General features: G+C 40.6%; 1 protein-coding gene across 1 annotated transcript; it reads right to left on the reverse strand.

Moving 5' to 3' along the window:
- Nucleotides 1-11,208: 11,208 nt before the first annotated feature.
- LOC110455350 (protein sidekick-2-like) lies at nt 11,209-23,373 on the reverse strand. The gene is made up of 8 exons (XM_021505432.1): nt 23,290-23,373; nt 19,383-19,528; nt 18,287-18,431; nt 16,730-16,837; nt 16,206-16,385; nt 15,770-15,790; nt 14,045-14,216; nt 11,209-13,520 (listed from the first exon to the last, which is right to left on the reverse strand). Exons 1-8 carry the CDS (start codon nt 23,348-23,350, stop codon nt 13,139-13,141), a joined length of 1,215 nt encoding a protein of 404 aa, XP_021361107.1. The 5' UTR covers nt 23,351-23,373; the 3' UTR covers nt 11,209-13,138.
- Between the last annotated feature and the right edge of the window lie 4,204 nt (nt 23,374-27,577).

Below are 27,577 nucleotides of genomic sequence, written 5' to 3' on the forward strand. Positions count from 1 at the left end.
CTAGAGACAAAATAAATGACATTCCGAGTTCTTTTAAGAGAAAGTCATTCGATCTTACAATATAGCAATAGTTAAACAAATTCAATAATTGAAAATACTGCATTTAAGAGTGCAAAATCTGTAGTCTACCTTCTAAAAAGGGAGAGTTTGCAAGTATGAGGGAGGGTATAATATTGATTTTCCATGTATGATAATAGAATAAAAAAATTCTTATATAACATCGTAAAACACGAGGTAAGGTAATGATATTATTTAAATATCCGTGTACTAGATGTACAGGTAAATGGTCAGTAGGAGAGGAAATGAGCTAATTGGAATCATTCACATATTTTCAATGGGATTGAAGTGTTACTTGTTTTTATTATTTCTGTTCTGTGGTGGTGTGTCACTTTATAATTTATATGTTAATATTTAGATATACATTTTAATATTTACCCTCTTTTAGTGTATACATATATGAGATGTCTGTTTTGTGTATATTGCCTTTTGGTGATCAGAGAATGTTTACCCAGTGTATACATGTATTTCTGTTAAAGCCACTTAGTCTGATAGAATCCAGAGCATTTCAGTAGCCTCTGTTAAAAAGGCCGATTTTTTTTGCAATTATACTTCCAACTACACAGATATTGGAGACATATTGAAATCATCTATATGTCTGTATGTCTGTCTCTTTAATGCATTCACCCCTGAAGACACATTTGAACTCTTCTAATTCAAAGGTTGGAATAGTCCATTATGAAATTTCAGAGGTGAGTGAGACTGGCTACCAGTCCCTTAGTATCTCCAGTGAGTTTGAAACCAGAAGCAGACATCCAATAGCATCACTAGACCCAAGAGTTACAGGGTGGTACTAGTTTGTGCTGGTCGGTTCTCTTTTATAATTCCAATTCAATATAAATATTTATTTGTTGAACAAGAATTTAAGAAATTAGAAGGATATAGGCATTTATCGACTTACAGATGATATTTTCGTATCATGAACATTTTCCTTAACATAATAGAATGTACTTCTATTTAATTGAGATGTAGTTTGGAAAAAACATGTATACCTCTTCTGAAACAGTATTTGTGAACTGTTTTCCTTTGGAGTGTCAGCGGTCATTGTAACTCAGTATCGTGTAGGATATTATGGATGTGTTTATATATTGATTTAATTAGAGCTTGTGTTAACAGTTCAAAAATTTAAAACAACATTCTACCTACTGTGGAATTTAACCTTGCAATTCCTGGATTACAGCAAGACTGATTCCAAATTCATTGTCATATCTTTTACACACTCGGAGAAATGAAGGGAAACGGTCAATGTTGCCTAGATCTAATGAAGGTCTTTAAATGGTAGGTACCTGAAGATTCCTCTGGTACCTTGTTTACACACAACTTAGTCATAACTGACACAAGCCAATGGGTACAGAACTGAACTGACGCAGACACAAGTCAATGGGTACAGAACTGAACTGATGCAGACACAAGCCAATGAGTACAGAACTGAACTGACGCAGACACAAGCCAATGGGAACTGAATTAACACAGACACAAGCCAATATTCCTCTGGTACCTTGTTTACACACAACTTGGTCATACCTGACACAAGCCAATGGGAACAGGACTAAACTAACACAAACAAAACCCAATGGGTACAGGACTAACCTGACCCAGACACAAGCCAATGTGTACAAAACTGAACTGAGGCAGACACAAGCCAATGGGGACAGGACTAAACTGACACAGCCACAAGCCAATGTGTACAGAACTGAACTGACGCAAACACAAGTCAATGGGTACAGAACTGTGTCTAGATATTAAAATCACCAAAGACACACTCGGAGAAATGAAGGGAAACGGTCAATGTTGCCTAGATCTAATGAAGGTCTTTAAATGGTAGGTACCTGAAGATTCCTCTGGTCCCTTGTTTACACACAACTTGGTCATACCTGACACAAGCCAATGGGAACAGGACTAAACTGACACAGACAAGAGCCAATGGGTACAGGACTGACCTTACACAGACACAAGCCAAAGGGTACAGGACTGAACTGGCACAGAGACAAGCCAATGGAAACAGGACTGAACCGACACAGACACAAGCCACTGGGTACAGAACTGAACGGACGCAGACACAAGTCAATGGTTACAGAACTAAACTGATGCAAACACAAGCCAATGTGTACAAAACTGAACTGACACAGAAACAAGCCAATGGGTACATAACTGAACTGACACAGAAACAAGCCAATGTGTACAGACCTGAACTGACACAGACAAAAGCAAATGTGTACAGAACTGAACTGAACCAGACACAAGCCAATGGGGACAGGACTGAACTGACAAAGACAAAAGCCAAGGGGTACAGGACTAAACTGACCCAGACACAAGTCAATGGTTACAGAACTAAACTGATGCAAACACAAGCCAATGTGTACAAAACTGAACTGATGCAGACACAAGACAATGAGTACAGGACTGAACTGACCCAGACACAAGTCAATGGGGACAGAACTGAACTGACAGACACAAGCCAATGGGAACAGGACTAAACTAACAAAGACAAAAGCCAAGGGGTACAGACCTAAACGAACACAGACAAAAGCCAATGGTTACAGGACTGAACTGACACAGAAAAAAGCCAATGTGTACAGAACTTAACTGACACAGACACAAGTCAATGGGGACAGAACTGAACTGACAGACACAAGCCAATGGGGACAGGACTGAACTGACACAAGCCAATGGGAACAGGACTAAACTGACACAAACACAAGCCAATGAGTACATGACTGAACTGACACAGAAAAAAGCCAATGGAAACAGGACTGAACCGACACAGACACAAGCCAGCGGGTACAGAACTGAACTAACACAAACAAAACCCAATGGGTACAGGACTGAACTGACACAGACACAAGCCAATGGAAACAGGACTGAACTGACACAGACACAAGCCAATGGGTACAGAACTGAACTGACGCAGACACAAGCCAATGAGAACAGGACTAAACTGATGCAGACACAAGCCAATGAGTACAGGACTGAACTGACACAGACAAAAGCCGATGGGTACAGAACTGAACTGACACAGACACAAGCCAAGGGGTACAGAACTGAACTGACGCAGACACAAGCCAATGAGTACAGGACTAAACTGATGCAGACACAAGCCAATGAGTACAGGACTGAACTGACACAGACACAAGCCGATGGGTACAGAACTGAACTGACACAGACACAAGCCAATGGGTACAGAACTGAACTGACACAGACAAAAGCCAATGAGTACAGAACTGAACTGACACAGACACAAGCCAAGGGGTACAGAACTGAACTGACACAGACACAAGCCAAGGGGTACAGAACTGAACTGACGCAGACACAAGCCAATGGGTACAGAACTGAACTGACACAGACAAAAGCCAATGGGTACAGAACTGAACTGACGCAGACACAAGCCAATGGGTACAGAACTGAACTGACACAGACAAAAGCCAATGGGTACAGAACTGAACTGACACAAGCCAATGGGTACAGGACTGAACTGATGCAGACACAAGCCAATGGGTACAGAACTGTGTCTAGATATTAAAATCACCAAAGGTTAAGTATTGCATATATATTATTTTTTATAAATTTTGTTTTTCCTTTTGTCTATGATAATTATTGATCTTGCCAAATTTAATGAATATTTATTAAATCTGACACATTGTTCATATCATATAAGTAATTTATGCAAAACCACTAAACATTGATTAAAATGTTTTTATGAATTTATTTTTATGATTTTATTAGATGAGTAGAAAGTTGCAATAGGATTGTTAACTTATTTAGTTTTATTTCTGTTTTAGTATTTATGGATTGATAGAGTAATCAATATTCATTTTGTATGTGCAATTTATAGAAATACCACCTATCATTATCAATAAAACATAACAGAAATTTGGTTTGTTTTTCTTTTAGTAAATGTGATTTTCTGAATAGAATTTTTATTTGGGAATCAACATAAAATATGTTGCACTCATTTTTGAGTCAACCTGAAACTATCATACTCAATTGTGAGCCAATAGGAAATACAGTCAAATCTGCTTGAGTGGTCGCCTGAAATAAGCAGCCACCTCTCGTATGTGGTCAGTCTGTGGTCCGCTTATAGAAAAAAATATACAATGAACCTGAAATAAGCAGCCATCTGTCTAATGCGGCCAGGGGTCACAAAACTCTGGCCCGAGACGTTATCTCCACATGTATTCAGCGATCATTTTGTCCAGAAATTGACATCAAGAAGATCGCAATATATTAACAAGAACTCGTTAAATAGAGCAAAGCTAATTACAATGTGTAATTAAAAACCATAGGTAAGGTTTGGTAAGGTCCTACCGACTCATCAACAATGTTTTACAAACAAAAAAAATGATCCCACCTTGTGTACTCAATCAGCTTGTGATTTTCAAAACAAGTATATTCTTTTGTGTTATCTGTACATACTGTATCCAAAGCTACTCGGGCCTAATATGTTATGTGATAAAAAAAAAACTTGCTATATTGCATGCGGAAAAAAGATCTGCTTCCGGTCTGCCAGTCTCTTTTTCTAGATCATCGTGTCAAAAGGATAAATCTCACAGAGCAGACACTGGATCAGAATTGTTTTCATTACTATGTTCTGATTTATTTCTATAATAAATTTATTTGGTTTGTAATAACTGTGCAAGATCAGGATATTAGTGTTAACCTTTCCATACGGCGCATGGGTGCTGTGAATAAACCGTTACGCTAAATTGAAAGCTCGAAGATTCTTGCAAAGTTCTAGATTTATTGAGTGATTTATTTATAAGTGATGAATTAACTAAATACTGATAGATCATTTCAATTAGAAAATTATTTGAATCACATAGATCGATTCATCGCAATGCAGATTTTCATTAAAAGTAGATCTACATGTAGATTTCAGTACTGGTAGTTGTCTGCTAGCGCAAAACGTATGTGGAACACGTGTGTAGCCAAACAAAAATAAATTCATCATTTCAAGAAATTCATCACCAAAACGCATAAAATTTGTATTTTAATGATTATGCATTTATTTTCAAGTATGAAATCGTACCCCTGTTGATGAAGGGAGAAAACAAAAGGCCCAATAGGCCTGCATCGCTCACCTGATATAAATCTCACACTTGTAACATTAAAAGTGATCTAAAATAAAGCTACAGGCAAAATATCAGTATTTATGATGACAATTCGTTCAAAAGACCGTGTTAAATTTTTTTAAAACATTTCAACCCTGTGATTGAAAGTCAAACATAGTCATTATGTTGAAATTTTATAGCCTTTTCATCTCGGGATGCAACTGGCAAAGTATCAACATCCTGGGACCCATGGTTATTCAGAAGAGGTCGTTTAAAGATTTCGAACATATTTGCTCCTTGTGACCTTGAATATGATTCAAGGTCATACATTTAAACAAACTTGGTAGCCCTTGATCCTAGTATGCCTCTTACTAAATATCAACATCCTGAGCCTTTTGGTTAATCAGAACAAGTTGTTTAAAGTTTTTAACATATTTGACCCCTGTGACCATGAAGGTCATGCATTTGAACAAACTTTGTAGCCCTTCATCTCAGCATGCTACTGGCCAAATATCATCACCCTGTGCATGTTGGTTATTCAGAAGAAGTTGTTTAATGTTTTTCACATATTTGACCCCTTTGACCTTGAATATAGGTGAAGGTCATTCATTTGAACAAAATTGATAGCCCTTTACCCTAGCATGCTACTGGCCAAATATCATCACCCTGTGCATTTTTTTTATTCAGAAGAGGTTGTTTAATGTTTTTAACAAATGTGACCTTGAATATAAGTGAAGGTCATTCATTTGAACAAACTTGATAGCCCTTTACCCCAGCATGCTACTGGCCAAATATCATCACCCTGGGCATTTTGGTTATTTAGAAGAAGTTGTTTAAAGGTTTTTTAAGACAATTGACCCCTGTGACCTTGAATATAATTGAAGGTGATTCATTTGAACAAACTTGGTAGCCCTTCAGCCAAGCATGCTACTGGCCAAATATCATCTCCCTGGGCAGTTTGGTTGTTGAGGAGAAGTTGTTGAAAGTTTTTAACATATTTGACCACTGTGACCTTGAATATGGGAGAAGGTCATTAATTTTAACAAACTTTGTAGCCCTTCATCCCAGTTTGCTACTGACCATTGCTACTGACTACTGGGCATTTTGGTTATTAAGAAGATGTCGTTTAAAGTAAAATATTGACGACGGACGGACGCCGTGCCACGGCATAAGCTCACTTGGCACTTCGTGCCAGGTGAGCTAAAAATCAAAATAACATTGCAGCCTATATTAAACTCGCTAGTTATTCAACGAGAAAAGTACGATGTTTAGGTGTTTGTCAACATAGAAATGAATGTCTCTGTCAGCAAGCATTCTACTCACTCACTATGTAACTGTAATAGTCAACATAGAAATGAATGTCTGTCAACATAGAAATGAATGTCTGTCAACAAAGTATCCTACTTACTCACTATATAACTGTAATAGTCAACATAGAAATTAATGTCTCTGTCAACAAAGTATCCTACTCACTCACTATATAACTGTAATGGTCAACATAGAAATTAATGTCTCTGTCAACAAAGTATCCTACTCGCTCACTATATAACTGTAATAGTCAACATAGAAATTAATGTCTGTCAACAAAGTATCCTACTCGCTCACTATATAACTGTAATAGTCAACATAGAAATTAATGTCTGTCAACAAAGTATCCTACTCGCTCACTATATAACTGTAATAGTCAACATAGAAATTAATGTCTGTCAACAAAGTATCCTACTCACTCACTATATAACTGTAATAGTCAACATAGAAATTAATGTCTGTCACCAAAGTATCCTACTCACTCACTATATAACTGTAATAGTCAACATAGAAATTAATGTCTGTCAACAAAGTATCCTACTCGCTCACTATATAACTGTAATAGTGAACATAGAAATTAATGTCTGTCTACAAAGTATCCTACTCACTCACTATATAACTGTAATAGTGAACATAGAAATTAATGTCTCTGTCTACAAAGTATCCTTCTCACTCACTACATAACTGTAATAGTGAACATAGAAATTAATGTCTCTGTCAACAAAATATCCTTCTTGCTCACTATATAACTGTAATAGTGAACATAGAAATTAATGTCTGTCAACAAAATATCCTACTTGCTCACTATTTAACAGTAATAGTGAACATAGAAATTAATGTCTGTTAACAAAGTATCCTACTCACTCATTATACAAGAGGCCCATAGGGCATGTATCGCTCACCTGGATATCTAAGCAATCATGGCAGAATATTCTCCAAATGAGATCCAAGGGAATATGCCAGACCCCAAGGCCAATCCTTGTAGCATATATATCTGTATTCAATTTTTCATGCCCAGCAATTTTATGTATGGTTATGGGGTGGGGATCTCAACTGTTTCCAAGCTGTGACGCAGAAACTAGGTCCCTACGGTTGTGGCCAGACCCCAGGATCAATTCTAATATCATGACTGCATTTGTCTCTTTTTGCCCAGCATTTGTATATATAGTTTTGGGGTGGGGATTTCAACCGTTTCAAAGTTATGACCCAGGGGTTAAGTCTGCAAGGGTGGGGCAAACCCTGGGGTCAATTCTAATATCATGACTGCATTTGTCTCTTTATGCCCAACAATTGTATATATAGTTTTGGGTAGGGGATCTTAACCATTTCAAAGTTATGACCCAGGGGTTAAGTCTCCAAGGGTGGGGCAGTCCCCAAGGCTATCCTGGAAGCATATGTGCATTCATCTCTTTGTAATCGGCAATTGTCTATATGGTTATAGGGTGGGGATCTCAACTGTTTCCAAGCTGTGACCAAGAAACTAGGTCCCTAGGGGTTCGGTCAGACCCCAGGGTCTATTCTAATATTGAGACTGCATTCGTCTCTTTATGCCCAGCATTTGTATATAATAGTTTTTGAGTGGGGATCTCAGCCGTTTTAAAGTTATGGCCCAAGGACTATGTTTCCAAGGGTGGGGCCAGACCCTAGAGCCATCCTGGAAGCAAATGTACATTCTTCTCTTTATACTCAGCAATTGTATATGTGGTTATATGGTGGGGATCTCAACCATTTCCAGGCAATAAACTTTTTTTGGTCCCACCCCTTAGCCCAGGGGGTCAGCCCCACCATTTGTACAATTTTGAATCCCTGTCTCCCATGAATGCTTCCGACCAATATGATCGATATCCATGGCATAGTTTTACAGAAGAAGTCGTTTATAGCAATCTAGCCAAAATGCCCCCTTTTGGCCCACCCCTCAGCCCCCTGGGGGGTCAGCCCAACCATTTGTACAATTTTGAATCTCCACCACCTAGGGATGCTTCCAGGCAAATATGGTTGATATCCATCTCTTAGTTCCAGAGAAGAAGTCGCTTAAAGCAATATAGCCAAATTGCCCCCTTTTTGGCCCCGCCCCTCAGCCCCCTGGGGGGTCAGCCCCACCATTTGTACAATTTTAATTCCCCACCACCTAAGGATGCTTCCAGTCAAATTTAGGTAAATTCCAATCAGTGGTTAAGAAGAAGTCGTTTAAAGAAATTGTTGACGGACGGACGACGGACGGACGGACGGACGACGGACGCCACGGTCTGCAACTAAGGATGCTTCTAGTCAAATTTAGGTAAATTCCAATCAGTGGTTAAGAAGAAGAAGTCGTTTAAAGAAATTGTTGACGGACGGACGACGGACGACGGACGGACGGACGTACGACGGACGCCACGGTATGGCATAAGCTCACCATGGTCCTTTGGACCAGGTGAGCTAATAACAGTAATAGTCAACATAGAAATTAATGTCTGTCAACAAAATATCCTACTTGCTCACTATATAACAGTAATAGTCAACATAGAAATGAATGTCTGTCAACAAAGTATCCTACTCACTCACTATATAACTGTAATAGTCAACATAGATATTAATGTCTGTCAACAAAGTAACCTACTTACTCACTATATAACTGTTATGGTCAACATGAACATTTTCGTATACCTTTTTGAGACAAAATAAGGTGTTATTTGAAAGTACTGTACTCAACTGGGAGTGAAAAGTAACCTTACTTGCATTTCAATATGGAAAATATTGTACTTTGTTGGTTCAACAGGAATTGTACTAATGCGAGTTAACATTGACAGAACAGGGCGAGTCAACAGAAATAATACCACCTTTAATTGGCAGTCAATATGGAATGCATCATATTTGTTTCGAGTCAACATGAGATATATCAAACTTAATTATGAGTCAATGGGTAGAGTACTTTTCTCAATTGTGAGTCAACAAGTAGTACTACACTCATATGTGAGTCAACAAGTAGTACTACACTCATATGTGAGTTAACAGGAAACATAGCAAAATTAAAGGCATGTTGCTAGTAATTCGATTGATCTCGGGTAAAATAACCTGACCAATCGTTAGGCTGATACCTGTCCTTTGAAGACTACAAAAGAGCGACGCCCGACTTAAAAGCCAGTCAATTTTTACCGTTACGCGGCCGCGATACATCAAAGGATCGAACTAATCATCTTGTCTCATCGCTCGGCTGAGGATCGAACTAGTCCTCTTGTCTCATCANAATAATAAGGTACTTTATCCTCCGTTAATATGAATAATACTTGTGGGTCGCAGGTATCCTTTCCAATATAGTGAGCAACATGAAAAATTGGTTAAATAAGGACGTAGTCGTTCCGATACCTCGCCCAGGGAGATTTAGAAAAGATTTTGCCAAATTCAGGGTTGGTTTTATAGTTAGTTTGTTTATCAGTTTTATTGCAATTCATTTAAATCTAAATTTCAGACCTCCAACTTTATCTCTGACTTCTGTATTAGGAAATTAGACTTTAAACAAAGTATTTCAATATAAGTCTGCAGTGAAAATGTTTTACAAACTTGTGTGTTTTCCATGGTAACAGAAAAAATATAGTAAATGGAAACTGCTGCATAGCATGAGGCACGTACTGACCTGCGTCACAGGCGGAGATCACGGACACGCTTAGGGCAATATATATTTTACTGAGCTTCACACTAATTAAGAGTATGGAAGGCAGAAGACCTTCCAGATGTGATGTATATCAATCCTATTGATCAAATACTTCTAGTCTGCTTAACACTTCCGTTTTATGATTTTCTGTTATACACATCATATTGGTTAATTGGGGCCATCTTTCTTGGTGTAGATTTTCCCCAGTGCGCATGCGTAGATGCCCTTCTATAGCAACGAAATAGCCAAAATAGGGTGTTTTTGGTCAGTAAACATGCAGAAATAAAAGCCTCCGCATGTGACAAACAAAAATTCTTACGAATGAACATTGGTATAACAATGTTTAATCATGTCAACTATTTATTTGTTTGTTGCATGCGGAGGTATGCAAAGATTGAAGAGTGTTTAGTTAATTTCCTTCAAAATGGCCAATTTTCAAACAAATAGCGCACACCAGACGATATTCACACATTTTATTATGAAAATGCGCGTTTACGTCTCTTTTTGTATTGCCATATCTCCTAAACTAGTTGTTGAATGAATTTGAAATTTCATATTTGCGTACTTCATTTATTTCAGATTACGAATATAACAATTAACTAATTATAAATCCCCGATGAGGCCGGATATGGCCCTTAAAACAAATGTACAGTCAACATGAAAATATATTCTATGCACTTAGTAGTGCCCCTTGTCAGTCACACTTCATCGTTCCTTGCGCATACTAGTATTAATCCCTAATGTGGATATTTCCTTGTTCTGTGTGCTAAGGTTTAGAATATCATGGATGGTTTGTTTTTACAAATAGTTGACTGTTCCTGTTCCTTTCTGAATCTTTTACAACTTCTTTACACGCGAATAAGAGGGAGCGGAAACGCAAAATTACGATGACGAGGGAGCGAAAATACGATGGCCAGGGAGCAAGATTAGTCTCACTCCCTCGCCGTCGTAGTTTTGCGTTTCCGCGTTTTCCACTCTATGTCGAGGGACGAGATGGCGAGATTTGTAATTCGGCGAGATTTCGGCGAGATTTATAATTCGGCCCTTACCGGCCACCATAGAATTATCAGGAAGAAACACTCAGATGTACGTTATAGTACGCCATCGAGGCGTTTAGGAAGTTTTCAAAATTAGGAAGGGACCTCCAACAGTATATACGTTCACACACAAATCACAATATTTCCAAGAGAGAAATGAATTTTATTGTATACCGATAAGATATAAACTTTCTAGCATCATAACATATCCATATAAAAAGGTGTTCGTCCCTCGAAAAAGGGATGCTCGTTATCAGCACACCATCTCAGTACGTATTGTGAATCACGTGTTTAAACTGACTCCCCAAAAAGGGTATTTGCATCATGTGTATGTTCGGATTCTTCATCAAGTTGCATGTCCTCCGCTGACATTTTGAAAGACTGGTACAGCAGATCAGTGAACATCATTTTGAAATCAGTACGCATATGTAGTTATGTATATGTAAATAATTATAGACATTACCATCGAATCATATAAAAGCGTAATCATGCTAGCTCTACTTGCTATGATAACCGTGGCTTCGATTTCAAATTTCAAATTATGTGCTTTTGCTGAGCTGCTATGTAGCTGCAGCCAGCGTTAACATTGTCTAGCCACCAACTCTCAATCCTGGCCCATCGAGAGGAGACACCACTACAGCGTTAACATTGTCAGGCCACCAACTCTCAATCCTGACCCATCGAGAGGAGACACCACTACAGCGTTAACATTGTCAGGCCACCAACTCTCAATCCTGGCCCATCGAGAGGAGACACCACTACAGCGTTAACATTGTCAGGCCACCAACTCTCAATCCTGGCCCATCGAGAGGAGACACCACTACAGCGTTAACATTGTCAGGCCACCAACTCTCAATCCTGGCCCATCGAGAGGAGACACCACTACAGCGTTAACATTGTCAGGCCACCAACTCTCAATCCTGGCCCATCGAGAGGAGACACCACTACAGCGTTAACATTGTCAGGCCACCAACTCTCAATCCTGGCCCATCGAGAGGAGACACCACTACAGCGTTAACATTGTCAGGCCACCAACTCTCAATCCTGGCCCATCGAGAGGAGACACCACTACAGCGTTAACATTGTCAGGCCACCAACTCTCAATCCTGGCCCATCGAGAGGAGACACCACTACAGCGTTAACATTGTCAGGCCACCAACTCTCAATCCTGGCCCATCGAGAGGAGACACCACTACAGCGTTAACATTGTCAGGCCACCAACTCTCAATCCTGGCCCATCGAGAGGAGACACCACTACAGCGTTAACATTGTCAGGCCACCAACTCTCAATCCTGGCCCATCGAGAGGAGACACCACTACAGCGTTAACATTGTCAGGCCACCAACTCTCAATCCTGGCCCATCGAGAGGAGACACCACTACAGCGTTAACATTGTCAGGCCACCAACTCTCAATCCTGGCCCATCGAGAGGAGACACCACTACAGCGTTAACATTGTCAGGCCACCAACTCTCAATCCTGGCCCATCGAGAGGAGACACCACTACAGCGTTAACATTGTCAGGCCACCAACTCTCAATCCTGGCCCATCGAGAGGAGACACCACTACAGCGTTAACATTGTCAGGCCACCAACTCTCAATCCTGGACCATCGATTACAATACATGTGATTTACTTTTTCAAGTGCATTTGCACTTGGTTGTGAACATGTGATTTTTAGGGTGATGGGTATACAATAAAGCAAGGAGTTTTGCTCTGTTTTGCCTTGTATGATATTGTAGAGAAACAAATTTAAAACCCATTTCATGGGCCCTTAATTCATGATGGCGCGGTGCTTTTTTATCGAGGAAGAAAATCGATCATTCCTATGTGATGCAAAACATGTGCAAGAGTGACAGATTCTATTAATCTTAACTGTTACATATCGTCCAAAAATGAAAACGGCGCCATCACATTGTTCCATGTGACATCACAATGATATCGGGTGATATGACGCACCGGATAGCATCTGCCAGTCTATCCCATGAGTCCTTGCGCTGCGCTCCGTTTGAGATGTAGAAAGGGAAATAATTTTAAAACATCTTTAGTTCTTGTGAAACTAAATAAAGCCGTCATCATCTTCAACCACAATGTTTGTATCGCTGCTTCCAGTTGTGTTGTCAGGTTTGGCTCCCTCATTAACATTGGTACTTGGTGCAGGATTGTTGTTCGCTGGTTCCGGTTTCGCTATTGGGCCGACACGGGGTATAAATGTCGACGGAGGCGGTACAGGGCTTGATACATCGTCGTGACTATCGTCAAAATCTCCGGGGGCGGGACTTGCTAACCAGATGTCACGTGATGTGATTTGTCCTGTGCTCTTTGCCGATTTATGAGGTTTCTTATTTGCATAACCGTCGTCATCATCATCGTCGCTGTCGGTGTCGTATTCGTTGAATGGCTCAACCCGAGAACCACCACCTGTACCCACTCCCCCGCCACTGAAACAACACAAAATGGAGGTTTGGAAAATAAACTTCGCTCATACTGAATGTATATTTTGTTCTTTCTGGAAACGAAAAATGTCAAGACGCGAAAAACTTAAGCTATGCGACACCAGGCTACGCCTTTGGATCTGTAAGTTAAAGGTAATTTATAATCCAAATTGTGCCTCTGGCATAAACTGATATTGTTTTTAGTTTAAACATATTTTATTACTTTTTATTTTTACAGCAATAGGATCGGGCACACGTTTTTTGTCACTTGTTGCCATAAAAAGTACTTTTGACTAAATCATGAGATTGAGGGCTTTTCACGAAAACTAGCGGTCGAGGTGGTAAACATGGGCGTAAGAGGGAGAAACAAATGGAACCTAGAACAAAACAAATCGAAACAAATATTACTAGCGACTTTTCTATTAGAAAAATAATGCCCGTTTTCGTAGAATACCTAGATTATATACTCAATTGGAAATTGAATAACAAAAATAGATGGCGCTGCACATCACGTGTAGTTCTGTACTTACACGCCTGCGCCAGCAGCGCCAGAGCCACTACAACAGCATGCAAGGCCGAAGATGAGAGCGAAGACAAAAAGGAAACCGATGACGCCCATGTAGATGGTACACGGCATGCCATTCCAGCCGATTTCGATCACCCCCGGGATCATCTCGTAACAGTAATACTTGGTCTCTACAGCTGTAACACATAAACATACGGGTACAGTTACCACCCCCGGGATCATCTCGTAACTGTAATACTTGGTCTCTACAGCTGTAACACATAAACATACGGGTACAGTTACCACCCCCGGGATCATCTCGTAACAGTAATATTTGGTCTCTACAGCTGTAATACATAAACATACGGGTACAGTTACCACCCCCGGGATCATCTCGTAACAGTAATATTTGGTCTCTACAGCTGTAATACATACACATACGGGTACAGTTACCACCCCCTGGATCATCTCGTAACAGTAATACTTGGTCTTTACAGCTGTAACACATACACATACGGGTACAGTTACCACCCCCGGAATCATCTCGTAACAGAAATGCTTGGTCTCTACAGCTGTAACACATACACATACGGGTACAGTTACCACCCCCGGAATCATCTCGTAACAGTAATGCTTGGTCTCTACAGCTGTAACACATACACATACGGGGACAGTTACCACCCCCGGGATCATCTCGTAACAGTAATATTTGGTCTCTACAGCTGTAATACATAAACATACGGGTACAGTTACCACCCCCGGAATCATATCGTAACAGAAATGCTTGGTCTCTACAGCTGTAACACATAAACATACGGGTACAGTTACCACCCCCGGAATCATCTCGTAACAGTAATGCTTGGTCTCTACAGCTGTAACACATACACATACGGGGACAGTTACCACCCCCGGGATCATCTCGTAACAGTTATACTTGGCCTCTACAGCTGTAACACATACACATACGGGTACAGGTAACACCCCCGGGATCATCTCGGAACAGAAATGCTTGGTCTCTACAGCTGTAACACATACACATACGGGAACAGTTACCACCCCCGGGATCATCTCGTAACAGTTATACTTGGCCTCTACAGCTGTAACACATACACATACGGGTACAGTTACCACCCCCGGAATCATCTCGTAACAGAAATGCTTGGTCTCTACAGCTGTAACACATACACATACGGGGACAGTTACCACCCCCGGGATCATCTCGTAACAGTAAGACTTGGTCTCTACAGCTGTAACACATACACATACGGGGACAGTTACCACCCCCGGGATCATCTCGTAACAGTTATACTTGGTCTCTTCAGCTGTAACACATACACATACGGGAACAGTTACCACCCCCGGGATCATCTCGTAACAGTTATACTTGGTCTCTTCAGCTGTAACACATACACATACGGGAACAGTTACCACCCCCGGGATCATCTCGTAACAGTAAGACTTGGTCTCTACAGCTGTAACACATACACATACGGGTACAGTTAACACCCCCGGGATCATCTCGGAACAGAAATGCTTGGTCTCTACAGCTGTAACACATACACATACGGGGACAGTTACCACCCCCGGGATCATCTCGTAACAGTAATACTTGGTCTATTCATGCTTTGCAAAAAATAAATCGAAATTTAAGATTTATAATGCGGTTTCAATTTGCTTTCCACTATTTTCTAACAATGTACAGTTTTTACTAATTTCATGAAATAACACTTGTGTACAAGTATATACTTACGTGCTACTGTGGTGGCAGGACCTGAAGTAAAATAGGAAACATGGTGAAAAGATGATACATTTATAATAGAACGTAAAAAACTAGTCGGGTGAACAGTCTCTGTTATAATTCAGCCACCATCATGTTACGGGACTTCACAATCCAACACACAGACATCCCAGACGTACAGTATCTTCAACGGCTTTTAACAAGCAAATAATTAACACTTGAATGTGACGCGGACAAATGACATTTTCACCATGGGTTGCGTCAAAATACACCATATTCTGTCCTATGTCTATTTTACGATCCTGGTTCCAACACTGGCGCTCACCCACCCCCAGAGGGCAGAAGTAATGCTATTAAAATATACCGACCGGGGTTGATATTCCAGTTCCCAGATTTCTAGTTCTTTTTAAAAAAAATATATTTTAGTTGAATTGGTCACGTGACATACCCCAAGTCTTGTCGATGTCGGTAGTTTGTGGGCCGTCTCCCGTGGAGGTATACGCCAGAACGCTCACGACATATTTGGTGTCATAATCGAGAGAGGCAATGACGTAATGGAAAGTTGTGTTGCTGACGTCAATAGTTTTGGGGGTCCAGTTATTCAGTGCGAAATACACAATCTTGTAGCCTGTTACGACAAAAATACAAATATAAATTCAGAGACTGTTTTGAGAAGAACTATTCTCTATGATACAATAACAAAGATTACTTATAAAAGAATGTTTGCGAACAAGATGTGAATACCACTCTGAAAGTTACTTCGAACAGAACAGGGTTTACCGAGAGGTATTTTATGACTCAATTACATAAAAAAAATGTTTTCATCGAGTTTACTCATTGTCATTATCATTTTTCTTTTTCATTTATTAAAATTGCTCACATGCGAGTTCTAGTAATTTATTTAGTATGAACAATTCATTCAAATTATTGATAAAAAATCAGTAATTGACAGTATATATTGCAGTTACTCACCGAGAAGTATGCCGTTCCGGTAAATCTCTGCAATTTCGTTCCAAACTACATCAACCTCGGAGTAGGAAATGCCGGTAGCGTTGACGAGAGTTGGGGCTCCATTAGGGGCTGGAAAAACATTACAAATAATTTGAAGCTGGGTTAGGGCAACTTTAAAAAGCAAAGGTAGACGTGTCAAACTGGACATCACGAGGAAACATGACAAAAACAGAAACAAATGTTGGGATACTTTCTGTGGTTTCTTATCTTGAAATATAATTCGAAGTAATTAAATTATAGGCTGAATATAAGAAGATCACTCGGGCGTTATGTCGGATAGAGTTTTGTAAAGACTCGGGTCTAAAAGGGAGGTAACTCAATGATATATGGAGGTGAGTGCGGTCGTCCAATGATGACGTTGACTTTAAAATATGAATTAATTGTTATCGTTTTATAACTTTCGTCTTATAAAGTATATTAGTGTCGTCATCATCGTCGTCTATAAATGTGTCGTCATCATCGTCGTCTATAAATGTGTTGTCATCATCGTCGTCTATAGATGGCGTTGACTTTATACGGAATTAATTATCGTCCTCTATTTTTGCTGATATGTAATCAACTGTTCTCTTCAAATTATGACTTTTGTGTTACATGGAAATGTGTTGTCGTCGTTTTTACCAGACATTGACCTTATATGGATTTTCTAAACCCTTCACTTTGACTGGCCTTTCACGGAAGTAAATGCCGTCCTCCAACAATGACTTGACCTTACATGGACATAATCACTTTCCACAAATAATAACTGAACGAATATGAAAGCAACTGTTACCACATATCAGAAATGATCTTATGTAAAAATAGTATACAGTTAAAGTATGGGGTTGAGGGATATAGCAAGTTTCTGGTGTCCCGAGACCAGGTCTATTTCACGAGGCAAAGCCGAGGGAAATAGGCATGGTCAAGGGACACCAGAAACTTGCTATATCCATCAACCCCATACGTTAACCATTTTATTATACCGATACACACTGGAGAGATAGTTTTAACTAGAAAATATGTGTAAACCATAAGCTGTATAGCTTCACGTTCCAACTACCCCTTTGATGGCAATGAAGCCAAATGCTTCCGAGTTCGGTAGCAAGCTCCGTCCACCTCGCGTGTCGCTTCCGAGTTCGGTAGCAAGCTCCGCCCACCTCGCGCGTCGCTTCCGATTTCGGTAACAAGTTCTGCCTACCTCTCGCCTGATTGACTCGGCGGAAACACCCGAGTGTAGGTTTGTTTTAGTTTCAAGACTAACACACAGGACTAAAACACAGTCAGGAAAAAGTAGGGATATATTCGATTTAACCAATTACTTTTATATAGAGTAAATAAAGTAGATGTTGCTGTTACCGACCTAGTTGCAGTCCAGAAACAGTGGTGTTTGCTTTTATGAAAGTAAGTGCCGTCCTCTAGTGATGAACTTTGAACTTGCATATAATTTAATATTCGCATATCATAAGCTATCATCATAGACCTATTTGGAAGGTACTACCAAGGGTTGTGTTTTACTAAACAACAAACCCTTCCGAGACTTACCATCTGTCATAGACATACAGTCGATCGTGACGTCAGGTTCGTCCCCACTTCCGGTGTAGCAGTGGAGGTTGGCGGTGTACACGGCGTACTTGCCTACGCCATTCACAGTGTAGGTCTGCACCAAGTAGCCGGGGATGTCCATTTGCTGAAAGTTTTGAATTAAGTTTATTCATTATACAACAATTATGTAACAAATAACGTGAATACATTTTAATAATTCATTCTTATTGGCTTATTCCATGTACAGGAATCAAAAAATGGCTTTCGCAGTCATTTTGCTTTACTCGAAACATGCACTTTGTTTTGTTTTTGTTTTTAAGTATTTCCCGAAAAAAATATATTACGTAGACTTATGTTTCTAGTATCAGAAGGTATTGGTTAATTAAATATAAGAACAACATCATGTACATGGAGCTTTCCAACATCACTAAAATGTTTGCCTCCTCCGATGAATGTAATTTCTTTTGGAAGTGTTTATAAAGAGATTTACAACAAAAAGGTTGATATAGGCATATGAGTATATGTAGCCGACCAGTTCCCATCTTGGCTTTATATTTGACTCAGCGATCCGATTGAGTAAGTACCGTGTCCAGCCATAGGTGCAGAGAATTAAGAAACACATTTTGCAGTTTTATTCTGAAAACGTATCTTTCCAGACCATTTCCAGCACACAGGCTTTGTTGTTGCGTAACCCGCTCTTTGCTTCAATGCTAAGTTATACTTCTCTAGATGGTAGTTGGCATTTCGTGACGCACATCGTAATATTAGATATAAGTTTGACCCTTTATGCTAAAATTCAACACTAACAAATGCAACAGAAAATTGTATTATGTATTGAAAAACCTGCCACCATAGAAATGTTTAAATTATAGGTCAGTATACATCCAGGAAAGCTGTCATTTTGAAGACCATATAGAATTTAGTACATTGTACTAAGCAAGCTTTTTTGCCATTCCAGTCCTGAAAATACCTTTTAGGGGATAATATAAGGTAACATTGAAGGTCTTTAAGGACAAAATGTAAATGATCAGAGTCTGGCCAGAGCTTGACATTGGGATGGTGAAGTTATTGGTGAGATGCTAGTCTGTATACTTACCGGAAAGTTGTCCACTTGTAAACCGTCTGATCGAGAAATGGTAAGATGGTAGCCCTGGACTTGACTTGTGGGGTCGTTCGGCCGGACCCAGGTAAAAACGAAGGTTGTAGAATTCGGAGATGAACACGCGAAACTAGACGGAATGACTGTAAAAAATAAACAATAATTAAATAGCTTCATACACTATAGCACATTTATTTGTCGTTTATTCCTCTTTGCTTTTAGCCCCTGTAGGTTCGGGCTAGAGGCCTGTTGTAGCCCACCCGTTATAGGTTCGGGCTAGAGGCCTGATGTAACCAACCCACTGTAGGTTCGGACAAGAGGCCTGATGTAACCCACCACTGTAGGTTCGGGCTAGAGGCCTGATGTAACCAATCCACTGTAGGTTCGGACTAGAGGCCTGTTGTTACCCTACCCCTGTAGGTTCGAGCTAGAGGCCTGTTGTTACCCTACCCCTGTAGGTTCGGGCTAGTGGCCTGTTGTTACCCTACCCCTGTAGGTTCGGGCTAGTGGCCTGTTGTTACCCTACCCCTGTAGGTTCGGGCTAGTGGCCTGTTGTTACCCTACCCCTGTAGGTTCGGACTAGAGGCCTGCTGTAGCCCACCCCCTGTAGGTTCGGGCTAGAGGCCTGATGTTACCCTACCCCTGTAGTATCGTGCCAGAGGGCTGTTGTTACCCTACCCCTGTAGGTTCGGGCTAGAGGGCTGTTGTTACCCTACCCCTGTAGGTTCGAGGTAGAGGCCTGTTGTTACCCTACCCCTGTAGGTTCGGACTAGAGGCCTGCTGTAGCCCACCCCCTGTAGGTTCGGGCTAGAGGCCTGTTGTTATCCTACCCCTGTAGGTTCGGGCTAGTGGCCTGTTGTTACCCTACCCCTGTAGGTTCGGACTAGAGGCCTGTTGTTACCCTCCCCCTGTAGGTTCGGACTAGAGGCCTGTTGTTACCCTACCCCTGTAGGGTCGGGCTAGAGGCCTGTTGTTATCCTACCCCTGTAGGTTCGGGCTAGTGGCCTGTTGTTACCCTACCCCTGTAGGTTCGAGCTCGAGGCCTGTTGTTACCCTACCCCTGTAGGTTCGGGCTAGTGGCCTGTTGTTACCCTACCCCTGTAGGTTCGGACTAGAGGCCTGCTGTAGCCCACCCCCTGTAGGTTCGGGCTAGAGGCCTGATGTTACCCTACCCCTGTAGTATCGTGCCAGAGGGCTGTTGTTACCCTACCCCTGTAGGTTCGAGGTAGAGGCCTGTTGTTACCCTACCCCTGTAGGATCGTGCCAGAGGCCTGTTGTTACCCTACCCCTGTAGGTTCGGGCTAGTGGCCTGTTGTTACCCTACCCCTGTAGGTTCGGACTAGAGGCCTGTTGTTACCCTCCCCCTGTAGGTTCGGACTAGAGGCCTGTTGTTACCCTCCCCCTGTAGTATCGTGCCAGAGGCCTGTTGTTACCCTACCCCTGTAGGTTCGGACTAGACGCCTGTTGTAGCCCACCCCCTGTAGGTTCGGGCTAGAGGCCTGATGTTACCCTACCCCTGTAGTATCGTGCCAGAGGGCTGTTGTTACCCTACCCCTGTAGGTTCGGGCTAGTGGCCTGTTGTTACCCTACCCCTGTAGGTTCGGACTAGAGGCCTGCTGTAGCCCACCCCCTGTAGGTTCGGGCTAGAGGCCTGATGTTACCCTACCCCTGTAGTATCGTGCCAGAGGGCTGTTGTTACCCTACCCCTGTAGGTTCGAGGTAGAGGCCTGTTGTTACCCTACCCCTGTAGGTTCGAGCTAGATGGCTGTTGTTACCCTACCGCTGTAGGTTCGAGCTAGAGGGCTGTTGTTACCCTACCCCTGTAGGTTCGGGCTAGAGGCCTGTTGTTTCCCTAACTCTGTAGGTTCGAGTTAGAGGACTGTTGTTACCCTTCCCCTGTAGGTTCGAGCTAGATGGCTGTTGTTACCCTACCGCTGTTGGTTCGAGCTAGAGGGCTGTTGTTACCCTACCCCTGTAGGTTCGGGCTAGTGGCCTGTTGTTACCCTCCCCATGTAGGTTCGGGCTAGAGGCCTGTTGTTTCCCTAACTCTGTAGGTTCGAGTTAGAGGACTGTTGTTACCCTACCCCTGTAGGTTCGAGCTAGAGGCCTGTTGTTACCCTACCCCTGTAGGTTCGGACTAGAGGCCTGCTGTTACCCTACCACTGTAGGTTCGGGCTAGAGGACTGTTGGTACCCTACCCCTGTAGGTTCGGGCTAGTGGCATGTTGTTATCCTACCCCTGTAGTTCGGGCTAGTGGCCTGTTGTTACCCTACCCCTGTAGGTTCGGGCTAGAGGCCTGTTGTTTCCCTACCCCTGTAGGTTCGAGCTAGAGGCCTGTTGTAGCCCACCCCATGCAGGTTCGGGCATGCCGCTCCATTTTAACACACTTGTTATATAGTATTTGCCTGTTTTACCTTTGCTTTCCGGAAGTGTCTCCCTAGACGTATGACCTTGGCTGTTGTGTCTCCCTCGACGTATGACCTTGGCTATTGTGTCTACCTAGACGTATGACCTTGGCTATTGTGTCTCCCCAGACGTATGACCTTGGCTGTTGTGTCTCCCTAGAAGTATGACCTTGGCTAGTGTTTTCCTAGACGTATGACCTTGGCTGTTGTGTCTCCCTAGACGTATGACCTTGGCTATTGTGTCTCCCTAGACCTATGACCTTGGCTGTTGTGTTTCCCTAGACGTATGACCTTGGCTATTGTGTCTCCCTAGACGTATGACCTTGGCTATTGTGTCTCCCTAGACATATGACCTTGACTGTTACCATGCCATAAACCCCAAGACAAACCAACATAATTCTTTATACTTATTTCCTTTTCTCCCGTTTTCCCCTTTTTTTATTAATCCGGAATCAGGCACATAATTAACTGTCATTCCGGATTATGACAGTGGAACACTCACTTACCGAACATGTCAAAATATCTAAGTCTGGGGCCAGGGCCAGAGGAAACTCTGACTATTACTTACTGCTTTTGATACCTATTGATTGGTTGCCTGTTTAAGGGATTCCGGATCTACACTATCTATGGGGTTTTTTATTCGGAAAACTCTTTTTCCATATATTTGTCAGAAGAAAAGGTGTAAATAATTATGAGGTATGTACGTCATAAATTAAATAGAATCAACCTGGAGATATCCCGTGACATTGGTCGCCGTACTTCACGTAACAAAGGTGCTCACAAATACGACGTTATTTACATAAAACCCGCACAATTTAAACTTAGAACTATTGGATGTAAAATGTTACATTCTAAAGACAAGAAGGCAGTATTTCAGCGTTGAGCTTCAGTAACCACCCTGTAACTAGGGTTTGTAAGTGTATAAAACAAAATAGGATTGCGTCGCAATGTCTAATTATTGCCACATTTCACTGGGAAATTGATGGCATTATAACGAGGTGTACAGTATATAACAACCAATTTCACAATTCAATCGCTTGTACATGAAACACAAGTTACACCGACATCAGCTGTTTAGTAAAAACACTGGCTTTATGGAGAAGTTTGGCGATATAGTATATTGCAATTAAAACTTATGGCGATAAGCAAGATGACACATGAAATGAGGGGCATTATATTGAGACATCCTATGTAAATGATTGTACGCAACCTTCTGTTGACTGTTGAAAAATCAATTACACCAAATTCTAAACAACAGACGACGCCGTTCTTCTAAACTCTTTTCGCCCGATGTGGACTTTTCAGTGAACAAATGTACAAAGATAGTTTTTTGTTTGTTTCTTTTTTAAATTACAAATTCTGAGGGGAAAGAGGGGAACACTTGAATTTTACAAAAACTTTCACATTTTAATCAAGAAAAGTGAGTAGAAAAACTCACATTATGTAAAATCTGCAGGGTATTAATCCTGTAAAAAAAAATAAAAAAAATCTATACTCACATTGTCCGGATGCCGAAGTAAAAATTCCAAGAATGACGAAAATTCCACAAAGAAAATCCATCTTCTTATGTAAACAACTATGTTGTATATCTGTCTTTATCAAAATATTTCGTTTTCCCTTCAGAGTATCGTAACCTACAATTAACCGATCTACCCCATATTGGAGACTGGTAGACAGAAAATGAAGTAATATATTTTACAAATTAAGCCGAGTTCAAATGTTAAAGCATTGTTGTCTTACCGCATTAAATTTTTAACGATATTTTATCAATCTATCACCACATTTCCATTTGTTTTCAAATCCAAAATGATCACAATTTAAAGATTACATAAAAAAATCCAAAATTATTTAAATAATGATATTTAAGATGATTTTTTAAATGTAGTTTTTGTATGAAATAAGCTGGTTTTGATTTAATAGGTTGACAATGTTCTGGAGAAAGATATCGCTTGATGGACCGCCAATCTATTTTGGCATATTAGCAAATCCAAGACTTAACGGATTAGTATTCGTACCAGGATAAAGTAATACATTGTTTTGTCATCTTAGTTTTACGTGAATGAAAATCATCAAATTAATTATTTAAAAATTTATGTTAAGAAATGCGAGTATTTTTTAAAATATTACCACAATGTGATAATTGTAAGTCCAAGAATATGGATATTTTGTGTTCAATTTAGGTAATGATGAAAATATCGACAATTCATATTTACATACGGGGTGAAAACCAAATAAATGTTATTAGAGCGAAGCCCTGGTCAGTAGGTCGGCGTCCGACGGCGATAAATTTAACCATGTCTTTTTTCACAAGTGTTTTATTGAAGGCGAGACATGATTAAACAAGTGTGACTATATTCTCAATTTACATTCTGACCCTGTGTTTATAAAATACTGCGAGTCCAGTGCCTAGTTCTCCACGCTACTTTTGTGTTAGTTTTGGGTTCGTCCAACCTAGTAAACTCTACGTAAAAAATAGTTATGGAAATCTTGTTAAACCTGAACGATTTGAAGACACAGCGGCATAAGGGCGATCACAAATAGTGTTGGTTTTTTTTTCATAAACAAAGAAAAAGGAATTTTGGGCGTATGAAGAAAGACAACTGTGCAGTCAAATATCAGATTTGGTTTTTAACTTTTCGCAAATCTTTCGTGAAATTAGATTAAAACATTCATATTTCGAGCAGAGTGTGTCACCATCTTGGATTGCTGCGCTGCTTTAAAGATCATTATAAGTTACTAAATGGCTATGGTTTAATGAATTTAAAATCTACTTTTGTGTCTGGTTATTTCAAACTCCTAAAACATAAATAAGATGTACTAATACGAAAGTCTAGTTTTATATTCCGGTTATACGATGAAAATTTCAAAATATTACATTCAGATGTTTGTTAAAACGTTTGAGCGTATTCGTGATATAATAAAAGCTGTAACTTAATATAATGCACCCACTCTCCCCTCACACAATTGATCCAACTTGAACCCATTAAACTAAAACACGTTTAGTTGGTCTTGGTGTTAATCCTATGTAGAACTTGTTAATCCCCTTATACCAAGCCTAGGTATTTAAATATGTAGCTTAAGGAGGTATGCAATGTAAACATTACTTCTGCATCTTCTACCTAAAAGATTTCTCCATTTACTCAGACGGGAGGTGGGTAATAGGAACAGCGTTGAACGATCCACTCATAACTGTTTATTAATAAATAACAATAAACAATCATTACATTTGGTTGATAGAATTTGATGACGTGAATATTGGAGTTTTTTGTCACAAAAGTTCTTTCATTTTTTTTAATTATTTTGTGGGTAAGTGGGGTTGTGGAGAGGTATGAGTGTTGTATGGGTAGGTGGGGTTGTGGAGAGGTATGATTGTTGTATGGGTAGGTGGGGTTGTGGAGGGGTATGAGTGTTGTATGGGTAGGTGGGGTTGTGGAGAGGAATGAGTGTTGTATGGGTAGGTGGGGTTGTGGAGAGGAATGAGTGTTGTATGGGTAGGTGGGGTTGTGGAGAGGAATGAGTGTTGTATGGGTAGGTGGGGTTGTGGAGAGGAATGAGTGTTGTATGGGTAGGTGGGGTTGTGGAGAGGAATGAGTGTTGTATGGGTAGGTGGGGTTGTGGAGAGGAATGAGTGTTGTATGGGTAGGTGGGGTTGTGGAGAGGTATGAGAATTGTATGGGTAGGGGGGGTTGTGGAGAGGTATGAGTGTTGTATGGGTAGGTGTGGTTGTGGAGAGGTATGAAAATTGTATGGGTAGGTGGGGTTGTGGAGAGGTATGAGTATTGTATGGGTAGGTGGGGTTGTGGAGAGGTATGAGTGTTGTATGGGTAAGTGGGGTTGTGGAGAGGTATGAGTGTTGTATGGGCAGGTGGGGTTGTGGAGAGGTATGATTGTTGTATGGGTAGGTGGGGTTGTGGAGAGGTATGAGTGTGGTATGGGTAGGTGGGTTGTGGAGAGGTATGATTGTTGTATGGGTCAGGCTAATTCAGAAACTTGTGCAATAATACATACAGCCGATCTCATTAAAGGTTCAGCATTTGATCGACCAATGGTGATGGAGAATGAGATCATTAAAAGACAAACCACCAAGTAAAGTATGGGATATGATCAGTATAGGATGAAAGATATACAATAAGGATTCTCTATCTTTATGTGTAAAGGAACATTTTCTGTCTTAATTTAGTTAAGGTCGCAGGGACCTGATAATTGGTTACAGCAATATTTGGACCTAGACTAAGGTGTTCAGAGTAATTCTAATGCTTTAGGGGTTTAGATCGATTTTCGGTAAAAATGACACCCCAATATTCATACTCGTATATATGATCATTGGGGATGTCATTTTTACCTAAAATCAATCTAAACTCCTAAAACATGTAAACTTACTCTGAACGCCCTAGTTTAGGTGCAAATATAACTGTAACAAATTCTCAGGTCCCTGTGGTTTAGGTGTGGGACCAAGTATGGCGGTATTGTTCCCTTCACTAATCTTTAAACCTGTTTAATCCCTGAAACATATCTGCACAGTGGGTCAGTACATGGCAGACCACTTACTGACCAGGGATAGTCGAGTGGGTCAGTAAATGACCTGGTAACACCTTTCAGGCTTTGACTAGACCACAGGGGCACACAACTACTATCGATATTGATCTTGTTTTAGACTTTCAGTATAGACTATTAATAGTAGTTGCGTGCCCCTGTGACTGGACCTTGGTCAAGTTTTCAGTAGTATTGTTTTGTTGCTCTACATTGTGACAGTTAATGCCAACATGAACTACAGTGTTTCGGAGGTGTAGCACTTCTATATTTATAAAGTGGGCGGTTATACTCCAGAGTAAGGCTGAGAAACCTAAATAATACAACATCTGTAGGGTGTGTATCACATGTAATGCTTTGGAGGCATTAATGTAATAATCATCACTCTTAGCATTTCAACCGAGAAAATCTTCAGCTTGTAACCTTATTTCAGTGGGTTTTTGTAGGTGTTTATACGAGAATAAACAAATTATGGAGTTACAAAAAAAAAATAGAAATAGAAATAAATTCATTATAGGCTAGAATTAATAGCAGGCGTACCATAGAAAACGATCTTTAGTGTCCTTGCAAAGACCACATATTTTTAAAAATAGCGATGCGCCTGATTTGAGGCTTTCATTAATGTTATATGTTTATATTGTGCAACCTAACTTTTGTAAACTTGTATGTATATTGTAATAGTATTGGGCACGGTTCTTAGTTCAATGTTTCGGCCTTAAAACTATTTTATAAGTCCACATGAATTTGGGACAGACCCTTCAACATATCATGGTTCCATGTCCACAGGTGTTCACATATCCTTGAACTTATCCTGGTTACACGGCTGTGTTCATTTCTTCACGCCTAACCAGCATATGTTATAGGATGTGGGTCTCAAAACGTTTCCATGTTATCACCCCAGGGCCAAGTTCCAAGAGTAAAGGCCAATCCTGGTTGTAGGAGTGTATTCGTCTCTTGCAGCATAGCCATGGTATATAGGTATATCAACCCCATGTTATGGTTCAAGGAATGTGTCCCCAAGGGCTGGGCCAGACCTTAGAGATAATCCTGGTAGCATGATTGTGTTGCTCTCTTATTGCCCACCAATTGCATCAGCTATTGGTTGGAGATCCTAACTGGTTCCTTGTTATGACCTAGGGAGAACACAGGGTCGATGACATTCTCAAGGCAAATCCTAAATCCTAGTGGTTGTACGAGTGTGTTTCATGCCCATCAATATATATGCAAGAATCTTAGCCATTTTCTAAGATATGACCC

Source organism: Mizuhopecten yessoensis, unplaced genomic scaffold (genome assembly GCF_002113885.1).
Source record: "Mizuhopecten yessoensis strain PY_sf001 unplaced genomic scaffold, ASM211388v2 scaffold8205, whole genome shotgun sequence".
Taxonomy (NCBI): Eukaryota; Metazoa; Mollusca; class Bivalvia; order Pectinida; family Pectinidae; genus Mizuhopecten; species Mizuhopecten yessoensis.

Excerpts from the sequence above, each read along its gene's own strand:
- LOC110455350 (XM_021505432.1), bottom strand. The coding sequence starts at position 23,350 with ATGGATTTTCTTTGTGGAATTTTCGTCATTCTTGGAATTTTTACTTCG. Across the intron at positions 16,838-18,286 it reads CTGTATGTCTATGACAGATG|CCCCTAATGGAGCCCCAACT; the intron begins GTAAGTCTCGGA and ends ATGTTTTTCCAG. Across the intron at positions 13,521-14,044 it reads GGCGCTGCTGGCGCAGGCGT|TGGCGGGGGAGTGGGTACAG; the intron begins GTAAGTACAGAA and ends GTGTTGTTTCAG.